The sequence below is a fragment of the Papio anubis genome, chromosome 6 (assembly GCF_008728515.1).
Source record: "Papio anubis isolate 15944 chromosome 6, Panubis1.0, whole genome shotgun sequence".
In the NCBI taxonomy this organism is placed as follows: domain Eukaryota; kingdom Metazoa; phylum Chordata; class Mammalia; order Primates; family Cercopithecidae; genus Papio; species Papio anubis.
Window position 1 is genome coordinate 48380745 of NC_044981.1, and position 14975 is coordinate 48395719.

At 34.2% G+C, this 14975-nt stretch overlaps 1 protein-coding gene across 1 annotated transcript; it reads right to left on the reverse strand.

Annotated features, from left to right (window-relative positions):
• Positions 1-1297: 1297 nt before the first annotated feature.
• On the reverse strand, positions 1298-13795 carry DEFB112 (defensin beta 112). The gene is made up of 2 exons (XM_031667121.1): positions 12391-13795; positions 1298-4981 (listed from the first exon to the last, which is right to left on the reverse strand). The coding sequence occupies exons 1-2, from the start codon at positions 12485-12487 to the stop codon at positions 4755-4757; spliced, it is 324 nt and encodes a 107-aa protein (XP_031522981.1). The 5' UTR covers positions 12488-13795; the 3' UTR covers positions 1298-4754.
• Positions 13796-14975: the final 1180 nt, after the last annotated feature.

Consider the following 14975-nt stretch of genomic DNA (forward strand, 5'->3'; position numbering starts at 1 on the left):
TTTTTCCCTAAACAATTTTTTGCTACAATATTGATATATAGCAAATAAATATTTAAGCAATTTTAAGTTTTATTATAATTTCATTTTTCAAATATATGGAGATTTTTGAATTTATTTTCTTACTCAGTGTTTAACATTTTATTTTTAAAATTATAACTCACAGAAAAGTCACCAAATATTATGATTACCTCCTATAATGCTTTCACCTAAACTCACCAATTGCTCAGATTTTGCACTTTTTAAATTAACTAACTCCCATCAATATGCATCTCTCTATATATGTATTTATATATACATACATGTATATGTTTATGCACTTATAAAATACATTTATATTTTTATTTGCTAAATAATTGAAGAGCTAGTCACAGATATCATAACACTTATCACATCTATTGTAAATAATTCAGCATGTATCTCCTAAGAACATAGATACTCACATATAACTCCAATAAAATTATCCCACTCAGGTAATTTAATTTTTATAAGATACATATATTTAACATGCAGTCTGTGTAAAATTTTCACAGTGGTATTTATAATGTCTTAGTTTATTTGAATGAGCACTCAGTAAGGATTATATGTTATATAGTTGTCATGTCTCCTTAGTTTCCATTAATCTAGAATAGTTCCTCTTCCCAGACTTTCACTGTCATTCATTGTGTTGACAATTTTGAAGAGTCCAGGCCAGTATTTCAGAACATCTTTCATTTTGTATTTGTCTGATATTTTTCCCTAATGGATGGGTTCAGAAAAATGTTTAAGGAATTATTACATAGGTGATAAGTCCTACCTACATGATATGACTTGGCTGTGTCCCCATCCAAATCTCCCCTTGAACTGTAGCTCCCATAATTCCTATGTGTTGTGACAGGGACCTGGTGGGAAATAATTGAATCATTTAGGAGGTTTCCTTCATACTGTTTATGTGACAGTGATCTGGCACTTGTTAATTGGCCAAAATGTAAAGTCCAGCAAAGATTACTTACAATTTTAGTGAATGTTAAAAAATTTCCAGGTAACAATTTAGGTTTTTGTACATTATTTCAATTAGCCCTCAGAGTTCATTAAAAATGTTTTTTAATTTATAAAAATAAAAATAAGTGTTTTATAAAAATAAGTAACTTCTGTAGATTTGAAGGAAACGTGACAGTGTTGGAATTTTAATTCCTGTCCATTTAAGTCCAAAGCCAGATCGCTTAACTGGAGTGTTTTTCATTTTATTATTTTATTTTATTTTACTTCATTTTGTATTATTTTATTTTATTCTATTATACTTTAAGTTCTGGGGTACATGTGCAGAACATGCAGATTTGTTACATAGGTGTACATATGCCATGGTGGTTTGCTGCACCCATCAAACCATCATCTACATTAAGTATTTCTCCTAATGCTATCTTCTTGATCAAGTCTAATGGTTTCTTGGAAAAGCATATCATAAGAAAAAGCAATGCAAAGTAATATCACTTGAATTTAAGCAGAATATAGTTATTAAATTTAAAACTACTGGAGGTTTAGAAATTATTTTATCATGTAAAATTTTAGGTTGAAAAGTTCTTTTTTCTCTTACCCTTAAACTTCTTATTCTATTTTTTGCTTCTCTATGTTTGATACTAAACAAACTGGATTCTCTTCACTAGTTATAGGATAAAGAAATGATCTAGTCAATTAACAATATGGAATCTAATTATTTTGAACCTATCAAAACCTCACTATCCTGTATAATAAAAATGGCAAAAATAATGTGTATATTATCTTTGCTGGTCAAGTAGAGAACAGAGTTCCCTTCAGACCAATGAAGGAATTCTATTTATTTGTTATACAAATTATTTTTTTACTTTATCCATTAAAAATCTCTATTCTTTATTTCAGTAAAAGTGCATGGCAGACTTTTTAGAAAAGAATAGCAAGATAAATCTAGCAATTCCATAACAGAAAGATCACTGGGAAAAAAAGTGTAGATAAATATATTTTTATAAAGATGAAGAACTTCCGCAATAACTTTTATTTTTGCTTACAAGATTCAGCTGGCTTGTGAGATGGAAAAAGCTGGCTTAAAGCGGAAAGAGCTAATTTATCATCTGTTACCTTTACCTTAAATCAAGCAGAGTCACATGACATCAAATCTCCTGTCTGCCCACATAGGTCTCAGTTCATGGATGAGATAACAAACTCTCACCAAAGTTCTCTATCACTTTATTTTTCTTGGAGCCACCAGCTGTGTGCTGTCTCTCTCTAATTCCAAAGTTCTAGTACTCACTGCTGATCTTAAATTCATATTTCAGAAGTTCAGGCAACTGATACTCAAGAGTTTGGAAAAAATGTTTACAGGAAACATAGAAAGTAGCCAACTATTCTATTTCCCTTTGCTTCCCCACCCCCCGTACTTTCTGTAGAGTAAAAGCCTCACAACTATAAAAGACATTAGTGAAAAACTAGGACAATTTGAATATGGGCTGTTTTAGATAATATCTCTTTAATTATTTATGTCTGTAATTTATATCCACAATATCTGGTAGCTTGAGATGCCATTTTTGTTGGATTTTTTTTTAAATCTAATAATCTAAAATGTGTCATGTTTTAAAATTTTGTTTTCAATTTGATTCTAGTACCTAGAAATATAATTTACTTTTTGTATTGACTTTATTTAGTGAGTTTGCTGAATTGTTGTATTACTTCTATTAGTTTCTAGATATTAAAAAAATTTAGGTATCTAATTGTGTTACATATGAATAATGACAGCTTTGTTTCCTCCTTTCCACTGATTATACTATTTGTCCTATTCTTAACTTAAAGCACTGCTGCAGTCCTCCAGTATAATGTTGTACGGAAGTACTGATAAATTAACAACATTCTTGGTTTATTTCTGAACTCTGGCGAAAGTGTTCAATAATCCATTGTAAAATATGGCGTTTGATGTGGCTTTTGGTATAGGTAAACATTATCAGTTTAAAGTGATTCCTCGGTCCTTATTTTACTGATTTTTTTTAAAATCATGAGTTAATGTTTTATAACTCCTACAAATCAATAGGAAAGAGATACAATCACTAAAAAACAGACCAAAAAAAAAAGTCTCCAAGACTCAAATACAAATTCACAAAAGAGCATATCTAATGGCCAGTGTCAACATCAATTATGGAGAGGTTATCAACATCATTAATGGAGAGGAAAAAGGAAATTAAGACCAAAAGACCAAGATGATATGCATTTACACACACTGCAGAAGGGTTAAAATTGGAAAAAGGGTGGACCAGCTGGAACTGTGGACACTGCTTATGGGAACTTAAATTGGCATAATCATTTTTTTGCTGTCAATATCTCTAAAAGATAATAATATAAATAGTTTATGTTGAAACTTCTCTACTTCTACGTATATAACCATTAATAATGAATGCACACATTAATAAAATTTAGCAACTTTATTCATAATTTTCATCTATCCTACCACAGATACATTAAATTGTAGTATGGTGTACTGTGAGACTCCTGAAGTGGAGTTCAAAGTTTGAATCATAAACCAAAATCTCCAAATTGACACTGGTCAGACAGCATACTATTATACATATCAGGAACATCATGTATAATTTGGACACCCAGATGCATTTTCCTATGCGCCCAGGTACTGTGTACAGGATATGCTTTGGCTATAAGATTAACCCAAAGCTGACATGTGTATGTGTCGCAGCAGCATAAGAAACCTACCAGGTACAAGTAGCCTCAACTTAAATACCTTGTTACCACATAAATTTAAGTGAGTAGCTCCCTTTCCTTCATGAGGCCGTAGTCCACAGATTGTAAGTCACATAATAACCAAGCCTGCCAGCCAAGGACACAGACTAGAGAACACTCTTTAACTAATACTTAGCACATACCAAGCCCTGCAAAACCATCACCTATTTTTAGAGTTGATGTTTTAACATGTTTGAATAAGGGGAAAATTTTTAATCTAGGTGAGGTAATAAGACCAACTGTGTGTGCATGCATACACACATATATAATTCTGTTACATTATTTTTAAATAACTTAAAATTTACTAAGACACCAATAAGCAGCATGATAAGAATCATCTAATAACGTGTGGAAACATTAAAAACGTGAAACAAAGCAAAACAAAGCAAAAAAGTTAATCATAATTTTACATTATTATTATTGCTACAAGCTATAGGGATTTACCATACTTCTTTTTCCTCCTCAACCTAGTCTCCCTCTATTCTACCTTTTGAGCTTATTCTTGAAAAAAAAAATCATTTATTTTTATTTTCATAATTCTTTCAAAAAAGAGAGAAAAGGTATAACCTGGAAGTATAAGCAATATGAGAAAGTTATGAGGATTTCATAATCCTTCAAATTTCTTGCAACAATTCTTACTAGTTCAGGGATCACAGCTCTTATCAACTCTGTCCCCACTCCTGAGTCTCCTCAAAGAATTCTTGATAGTACTTCACTAATGACTCATAATATGCTTTTCACACTAAATAAGGAATTGGCCCCAGAATCTCACTAAACGTAGTGGTCCCATCATGGATTTTCTTCTCCATGCTGCTTCTATTCCTGAGTTCAAATCCCTGCTTTGTATTCTGATTCTTTCTCCCAAGCAAGCACAATGTTTATAAATATTTCAGGCTGAAATATATTTTATTTAATTGTGTATTCATTATAGGTATGCATGCACAGAAATTATAGATCATTAATGAAGTGATGAAATAATGAGAAGACTTCGTTAAGATGTATCATCTTCTTGTGGATAGATTTCTTCAATGACTTGAGTCTTTAGGGTACCATTCTTGAGTCTCTACTGAGTCCTTTGGGATCCAATTATTTGGGTCCATAGGGTCACATTCTCTCACGCAGCAATGAGTTGTAGGTCTTTCACAGTATGAAATCCTAAATTCACTATCGTCACATTGATTTTTACATCGACTGCCAATCGCTATACATGCCTTCCACCTATTAAAGATGATATAGTGCCCTTCACTTCTGGCTGAAAGAAGGCAAGAACAGCTGGAATTAGTAATCTAGGTGGGAACTCCCAAGATTTAAAAGAAGACACGGAAGTAATCACAGACAACAGAGGAAAAATAAAGGAAAGAGATATTTGCTTTAATTTTTTTTTTGGTCCATATCAGAGCAGATCAAGGAAATCAACAAGTATACAGTTCCTAAACTAGAGGTTCCATTCCTATGCATTTTAAATAATTTTGTAGTGACTCAATAAGGGATTTCTGAAGGGCTTGCAATTTATTAATCTTCCTCTGTCTGTCTTGCTCATTGACTAGAACCATTGGATACGAGTGGGACGATCTCCATCCTCTCATTTATCATTCATTCTTAGTACTGTTCTGTGGTAAATATTCTCTTCCTTTTTAAGATTCCATCTTTCTTTCTTTCTTTCTTTCTTTCTTTCTTTCTTTCTTTCTTTCTTTGTTACATATGTATACTTGTGCCAGTGTCTAGGTGTGCATGCACCCATCAACTCGTCAGCACCCATCAACTCGTCATTTACATCAGGTATAACTCCCAATGCAATCCCTCCCCCCTCCTCCCTCCCCATGATAGGCCCCGGTGTATGATGTTCCCCTTCCCGAGTCCAAGTGATCTCATTGTTCAGTTCCCACCTATGAGTGAGAACATGCGGTGTTTGGTTTTCTGTTCTTGTGATAGTTTGCTAAGAATGATGGTTTCCAGCTGCATCCATGTCCCTACAAAGGACACAAACTTATCCTTTTTTATGGCTGCATAGTATTCCATGGTGTATATGTGCCACATTTTCTTAATCTAGTCTGTCACTGATGGACATTTGGGTTGATTCCAAGTCTTTGCTATTGTGAATAGTGCCACAATAAACATACGTGTGCATGTGTCTTTATAGCGGCATGATTTATAATACTTTGGGTATATACCCAGTAATGGGATGGCTGGGTCATATGGTACATCTAGTTCTAGACCCTTGAGGAATCACCATACTCTTTTCCATAATGGTTGAACTAGTTTACAATCCCACCAACAGTGTAAAAGTGTTCCTATTTCTCCACATCCTCTCCAGCACCTGTTTTTTCCTGACCTTTTAATGATCGCCATTCTAACTGGTGTGAGATGGTATCTCATTGTGGTTTTGATTTGCATGTCTCTGACGGCCAGTGATGATGAGCATTTTTTCATGTGTCTGTTGGCTGTATGAATGTCTTCTTTTGAGAAATGTCTGTTCATATCCTTTGCCCACTTTTTGATGGGGTTGTTTGTTTTTTTCTTGTAAATTTGTTTGAGTTCTTTGTAGGTTCTGGATATTAGCCCTTTGTCTGATGAGTAGATTGCAAAAATTTTCTCCCATTCTGTAGGTTGCCTGTTCACTCTGATGGTAGTTTCTTTTGCTGTGCAGAAGCTCTTTAGTTTAATGAGATCCCATTTGTCAGTTTTGGCTTTTGCTGCCGTTGCTTTTGGTGTTTTAGACATGAAGTCCTTGCCCATGCCTATGTCCTGAATGGTACTACCTAGGTTTTCTTCTAGGGTTTTTATGGTATTAGGTCTAACATTTAAGTCTCTAATCCATCTTGAATTAATTTTCATATAAGGAGTAAGGAAAGGATCCAGTTTCAGCTTTCTACTTATGGCTAGCCAATTTTCCCAGCACCATTTATATTATATAGGGAATCCTTTCCCCATTTCTTGTTTCTCCATCGTTCTTTTTAACCTGACTTGAGCAGTTCTAAAATATTGAAAGATACAATTTTATTTTCCTGAAATATCTCATCTCCTCTTGGATCTGCACCCTAGAGCCAAGCACAAGAGAAATTTTGCTTAAAAAATAGACACTTTGGGGTGATTAGAATAAGGAAATAGTAAATAACCACAGGCTGAGGACATAGTGAACATTTCAGCAAGGCTCATAATTTTCTCTTTTTACTTTGCCGTTTTTCTCTTTCATCCTGAAGTTTCCAGTGCTATAGAAAATTTTTAAAAATGTCTCTAATCTCACTTTACACCATAATTTCTTCAACTTTGTAAATTCCACAATTATAAGGAATGATGTATGTATCTAGATAGAAGGTCTCTCTGTCACTAACAGAAGTTCTGATCTGTCGTTGCAGGTATTCATTTATTCTCTGTATCTCCACAGGATAAAACTAAAAATAAATGGTGCATATCACTGGAGAGCCAGGTTTTGAGTCAATATAATAATTTTTTAATTAATTAAGAAGTTTAATAAAAATTCTGGAAGAGACTGTCTTAGAAAGTACATATCTACCATTACTGGACCAATACAAGCATGCATTGCTGGACATGTTTCAGAAGGTGAATGAAAATGAGCAAGTCCTTATCACTGATGTCTATAAGTATGCTTTCATCTCAAAAGCCTTTTTATTCTATAATTAACCAATTTTGTGTCCATGTATTTAAATAAAATACATATATATCATTTTATATAAAGTAGTAATATTACCCACAAATTTTGCAGCAATAATTTAAAATAACTGAGGATTTTGAGACTACACTATCAGAGGATACTCCTTTTACCATACTCTGGATTTGCAGTGATGTGTACTCAGTCACCTAGGAACCAGCACTTTATGCAGTTATCTTTGCTAATAATTGTATTTTATTTGTAAATAGTAATAGTAATATGAATAATAGTAATAATAATATTTCAAGCCCATATTTACCCTGAGATATGAAAGGTACATTTCATAATCAGATAACCCCAGCATAGCTCTGTTTACAAAGAAACATATCACAAGGGGTATTTCCTTCTGAGAGAAGGAACACAAAATATAAATGTAGAGCTTAATGTAGCACTGTAGATGAAATAGCCATGAGGTTACTACCTACATCAAGAAACAAGATATTACTAGAAGCTCCATACCCTCTCACCACATCATAACCCCCTCCCTCTCCCCTAAGAATAATCACTATCCTGAATTAAACACTAACTTTCTTACTTTGCCTTATATTAATATTTGTGTTCCTTAAGTATGCATTCTTTATGCCTGCTTTTGAACATGTATACACATAAAATATGTATAAATCTAGATATACACACAAATATGTATATATGTACACACACAAATAAATGTGTACATATGTATATATAATCAGGTGTCACTTAGGGACAGGGATAGGTTTTGACAAATGTGCCATTAGGTGATTCTGTCCTTGAGCAAACACCATAAACTGTACTTACACAAACCTAGATGGTACAGCCTATCACATACCTAGGCTACAAGATATAGCCTATTGCTCCTGGAATACAAACTGGCACATATTACTGGACTGAATACTTCAGACAACTGTAACATAATGGTATTTATGAATCTAAACATAGAAAAGCTACAGTAAAAGTATGGTATTCTAAGTATGGGACCGCTGTCCTATATGCAGTCTGACATTGACTGAAATACTGTTTTGCAGCACATGACCGTTTATACTGATAGTTCCAGAATTACAATAATTTGACTCAATTTTTCATCCTCAGAATGGGGCAAAAAACATATACATTCAGTGGAGATCAAAGTATAAGTACACATACAACAATGCTGTTTTTTGCTTTCAGTACACTATCAAATACATTCCATGAGATAGTCAATAATTTATTATAAAACTCTCTTTATGTTAGATGATTTTGCCCAGTTGTAGGCTAATGTAAGTATTCTGAGCATGTTTAAGCCAGGGTAAGCTAAGCTATGATGTTCTGCCAGTTAGGGTGTATCGAATTCACTTTCAACTGATGATATTTTCAACTCAAAATGTCTTTAACAAGACATAATCCCATCATAAATTGAGGAGCACTGTGTGTGTGTGTGTGTGTGTGTGTGTGTGTGTCTTAGAGAGACAGAGAATCACACAGTTTGTTTGTTTCTGGATTTTTAAATTTATATTCATATAATTCAGCTTTGTGGTTGGATGTAGTTTTGCAGCACTGATTTTCCTTAATATATAGCATTCACTTTCTTTATCTAATAAACTTTAGATGATCATATAGGTTATTTGATACAGGGAGAATATGGCTGCTCTTAACATTCTTGTACTATTTCTTGAAGCATATTTAATAATCTTCTGTTGGGTAGATTTCAAATTTTAAATATTCTGTTGAATGTATGGTGGTAGTTTATCATGGTTTAAATTAGCATTTTCTTGATTGCAAGTGATGATGAGCACTTTAAGGATGTTGTTTATCCGCTCTTTCAAGTGGCTTAGGTCTTTTTTTCTATTTCTACTGAATTACCTATCACTTTCTTATTTATTTATTAGAATTTTAAAATATATTCTAGATTTCAGCCCTTCGCTAGTTATATATGTAGCAATTATTTTATTCTACTCTACGACTCTACTAAATTGATATACAAGAACTGAGGGGAATTTTGCCATTGAAGTGATGTAATGGACAAGAGGGAAGAACCTTTAAAGGTTGTGGATCCTAAAACATAGATTTGGAATAAAGGTGAGCCTGCGGTTACATGAGCTGGTCAGGTACTGAGTGAACCTGGAGCCTGTATCCACAGAGGCCGGCCTCGGGGCTGAGTCCACAGGTCCTTACCTGACGACTATGGCTGTGGAGCTCACCTTGTTCTTGGACAAGCCTGAAGCCTGGGGTTCAGCGTGGTGCTGGGGGGGAAATCCAGAGCCCAGGAACACTGGGGCCAGCCTAGCTCTAGAGAAACTCTGGAAAATGAGTGTGATTATTGGGCCTAGCCTGAATCTGTGGGTGTTGAACTAGCACTAGGGCTACTGGGCAGGCCTGGAGGGGCCGTGAGCCGAGACTTGATGGGCTGACCTAGAGCCAGAGGCTGTCAGATCTGGCCTTGTGCCACAGCAGACTTGGAAGCTCAGTCTTCAGGTACTGGTCTGAAGTCTGAGGCCATGGGGGCCTGCTGGGTGCTGGGTTCTACTTAGAAAGGCCATCCAGTGTTGGGGTCCAAGGCTAAGTTCTATGGTCATTTCCCTTTCTGGCCTCCACAGGGAGGGTATCTGTATCCAGGCTGTGCTATCTAGGCTTGGGAGAGAGGTGGCATGAGCAATGTGACACTGTCCTTCCTATCCTCTTTAATGTATCTTTTCTTATTTCTGTAATCTACCTAAGTGCTGTGATCTCTCAGCTGGTTTCCTTAGCTCTTGTGAAGGCATTTTCGTGCATGGATAATTGTTCAAATTAATGATTCTGTAAAGGATGGAGCACTTAAAAGTCCGATTCCAACATCATGCTGATATCCAGTGAAATTTAGTCAAAAAGAATTATTTTAAAACTAAGTTCCCAGTCCCTTGTCTAGACTTTTGTTGGCTCAATTGCCTTTTTGAGTTGTCTTAATTAAACTGTGCTTTAAGATAAACAGAACACCTTCATCATTCTTTTCATATAACAATATACTTTTTATATCCAAAAATGTCAGTATTTTGAACAGTGGTGATTGATAAAAAATAGTTTTGCCTTGGCCGGGCACAGTGGCTCACACCTGTAATCCCAGCATTTTGGGAGGCTGAGGCGGATAGATCACCTGAGGTCAGGAGTTCGCAACCAGCCTTGCCAACATGGTGAAACTCTGTCTCTACTAAAAATACAAAAAATTAGCCAGGCATGGTGGCGGGAGCCTTTAATCCCAGCTACTCTGGAGGCTGAGGCAGGAGGATTGCTTGAACCTGGGAGACAGAGGTTGCAGTGAGCCGAGATCGTGCCATTGCACTCCAGCCTGGGCAATAAGAGTGAAACTCTGTCTCAAAAAAAAAAAAAAAAAAAAGAAAAGAACAAATTGCCAGCTCTTGGGTAGGAGGGAAACTGAGACAACAGTGTAACTCCTAAGTACAATTGCATTAAAACATTTAAAAAAGTAACAATGCTGCTGAAAACAATGATTAGAGAAACCTTCTTCATGGAAATGATAAGGGCATTTGCCTAGCCAGCACTTCATCCAAAAAAAACATTCAGCCTCTACAACCTTAAAATAAGACTTCTTTCTTGCTTTAAACATGAAATTCAGCCTTCATAAAGCTATGAGGTGAAAGACAAGAACATATAGGTAAACAGGGACTGGGGTAGAGAATATACTTAGAATATTTACTTCATTTCAGTCGAAAAGTATTGATTAAAATGTGCAAGACACAATTCTACTTATTTTATTTTACCTGTGCTGATTTTCTCTGTCCCATGTCATGCTTTTTCAAATATTGTGGAAGATGTATTTGTCTTTGAGTACATTTTTTCAAGCTTCAGTCTCCATATGGTTGTCAATAATTTCATAGGAGTGCTAACAGGTTGGTAAGAGCTCACTGCAAAATAAAAAAAAATTACTTTAAAAGTAGAAGAAAAAAATATTTTCAGAAATAAAGACACAAATGTATTTGCCTCTATTTAATGGTCCTATAGATTATAAAAGGTTTCACAAAATGATAAACATATAGTACACATGTTTAAAAATCCAGTTAAATGAATAAATGACTATTAATAAGTTCACCTTGCATGGCTATTGTTAGGAAAAATAAATCAATACAGGCAAAATGCAGAACAAATGCTAGCTATTAAAATCATTATTTAGAAGAAAACCTATCAGTGTTTATTGAAATCTGTATAATTCTTTGTATCTCAGAAAAGTTCTAAATACAGAGGGAATTCTAATAAGCATGCTTTAACTAACTAACTTTTATGAAGAAGAAAAATTATTCTCTGATATAAATAAACTGCCTTGTTGGTTTACATTATTAATTGAAGTTCATCTACTTGTTCCCTTTTGGTGAGAAATTATCAGCTAAAAAGCTATTTATGTTTAAATGTTAGGGCAGAGTAGTACTAAACGAATGAATTACTACAGATTTATTTTAAGGTTACCTCCTGTGATCTCAATACTGACAGATAGCTTGGTAATCAGAGAAAGCAGCAATATAAAGAAAAAGGAGAATTTAACTGGAAGTGAGCAGTAGACAAGTGCAGCTTTTCTCAGTTGTTAACATAATACAATTTGAAACTTTTAGGAAGGCATTTTATCTGATTAACCTCTGCTATAAATAATATCAATGTGGGGATCAATGATTTCCCAGCATAATTCATAACTTTCCCAGTTTTTTCTACTCTATTAATAGATCAAATTCAGTTAAATTTGAGTGTTGAATAAATGCGCATTTCATGAATCTATGAAATCAATGTAGCATTATTTTCTTCTAATCATTTACATATATGCATATATATGAATATATATTTTTATGTAATTAAAGTGAATTACAGCCTTTTCTAGGATGTTGTGTTTGAAAAATTATTCAAATATTTTTACCTGAGAACTGTCAATAAATGTAATGTAACATGGTGATGGTATTAATAAAATGATTTTATAATGTAAATTCTACTTTAAATATCCCAGTTCCCCCACTTTAATGCTGGCCCCTTGATCCCTCTAGCAATAATATTCATATTACCTGGTGGAATAAGGACAGCAAAGAAAAGCAAAATACAGAAAAAGAGAAGGATCTTCATTGTAAATGATTTCTTGCTATAAAACAGTGTACAGATCATCTGTCTGACTCAGCTGTTGTTGAAACAAGGAAAAAAAAACCCTTACATTTAAAGAATTCTTCTGCATAGTTTTGACTACTGAAGCTTATTAAGAGCAAGAACATTTCCATGCTTGGTGAATAGTGCCATATTCAAAGAGATAGTGACTAGAAAAATCTGCTTTGTCACACAAAAGTTACATCTGCTGATTTCTCTTGCAGTTTCTTTAAGAAACTTTAACAGTTACAAGAATATGGGTATAAATTGCTAGGTGACCAAGATCAGAAATAGTCCTGCAGCAATTCACTTGACACCCCAGAAGTACTTGTTTTATATAATTCCATTCACTATTTTAATGGTACCAGTATTAACAATGAATCTCAATGTAGCAAAAAATCCAAACCATATAACTTTAGGCTGAAATTATCATACAGAATATTTAATTTTACATATAAAAATGTTGAGATCCAGATTTGTCAGGTAATTTTATAATCCACACCTTCTTTATTTAAATTATGTATGAACATAAATCATGACAGTATTCTGATGTTTATGGATATTATCCTGTCGAGCTTAGCTATACCATGAAGAAAAGTCTGTCCCCTCAAGTAGGATTTGTGAATGTCAGTGCAAAAACATTCAATGTTATAAAATTAGAATGCATTTCTCTGTTTGTTGTTATTGTCTACATAGTGCGAAGGTATTTCTGAGTTAATTTGTAAGTTTTCCAAAGTCTGCTACAGCAGATATATGATAAAGAACTGATACTGTTCCCCAGACCCAATAAGGAATAATGATCCATTGACTCTCTCTTACTACACTCATAAAGAGCACTAAGAATCTGGGTGTAAAGAAGCCCCAATTAATACTAGTCATCCTTATTTTACATTTATGAGAATGTTATTTGCAAAGGTGTTGCAACTGAAACATGTACAAATAATCAGAATTGTGGCAAAGCTTCCTGGGCAAAGTAATAAGGACACATGATCAGTAATTTTTCCCTTCTACAACCAAATTCTTCACTGATAAAATATGAATTAAAAGTGAAGGACTCGACTAGGTGCAGTGGCTCATGCCTGTAGTCTCAGTGCTTTTGGGGACCGAGACAGACAGAACTCTTGAGCTCCAGAGTTCAAGACCAGCCTGGGCAACACGGTGAAACCCCATCTCTACAGAAATACAAAAATTAGCCAGGAGTGGTGACACACACCTGTAGTCTCAGTTACACTGGGACGCTGCGGTGGGAAGATCACCTGAGCCCTGGGAGGTGGAGGCTGCAGTGAGAGATGATCATGCCACTGTACTCTAGGCTGGATGACAAAGTGAAACACTCTCTCTCGAAAAAAAAAAAAAATAGAAAGATAAGAATTTATACTAAAAACTAAGAACTTACTGGGGTTCGATGAATAGAGGATTTAACTATCATTTGACATAGTATAAGATTATTTAAATCCATCCCTATGTAAGATTAATTGAACAGATATTACTCAAACAACTACCATGTGCCTATTACTTTTCTAGTTGCTGTGGTACAACTGTGACGAGGATAGGGCATTTGATTGTTGTAGATGAGACAAAGTTCTAATTGGACACTGAAACCACAACCCAAGTTTCATTAAAAATAATTTATATATTATTATGCTTTCTCTGTTTTCAGAACTTCTGTGAATAAACACAAAGAAAGAAGAGCAAAGAAGATAAATGTCTCATTGATTTTTAATTTTAGCTATTTCCAAAGACATGACAAGGGTCCAATATTGCTGCAAGGACTAAAGTCATTTAGAAATTTTATTTTGAATATCTTATTTGTTAAATCCAAAGGGTGGAAAATTCAAACAGCAACATGACAGCATTACAGCTGATTCACTTAGGGGACTTTGTGACCCAGGTCTAATCCCATGGAGAACGTGTAAACTGCTCCTTTTTTTGAACAGGTAAATATAAATCCTGTATGATAAATGTCCCACATATTAAACACATTCTACAGGATCTACACCACAAAACAGAAATAGAGTATGCCTTTCAACATTTGGTATTTGGATGTGAGAATACATACAATTTAAATTGCTTTTTTTGAATATATTAAGAATTTTAAATCATAAACAATAGAATTATGCAGGAATACTTGGATTCACTGATCTCATGGCCACCTCCTAGTCACTGTAGATGTCTAGAAAACAGATAAATAAAACATTTTCACTGCCTTAAGAAACTCAACTTATTTTTGAAAAGACATGCAAATAAATATATGCCAAATGAATAAAATAAATGCTATGAATGTTTCATGACAAATAGTTCTCATGTGTTTTCTGAGTATAGTATTTTTTTAACTGAACCACAGATAAATCTCAATTCATTTGAAGCTTGCATATTATAAGGTTTCTGGACCAGAAATTTTGTGGATCTAATAAGAAACCCTGTCCTGAGGAAATTAAAGCTAACACTAGTATGCTGAAGAAAATATTTTATCCTTCTTTATTGTTCCTTTATTCTCTAATTCTACATTTAG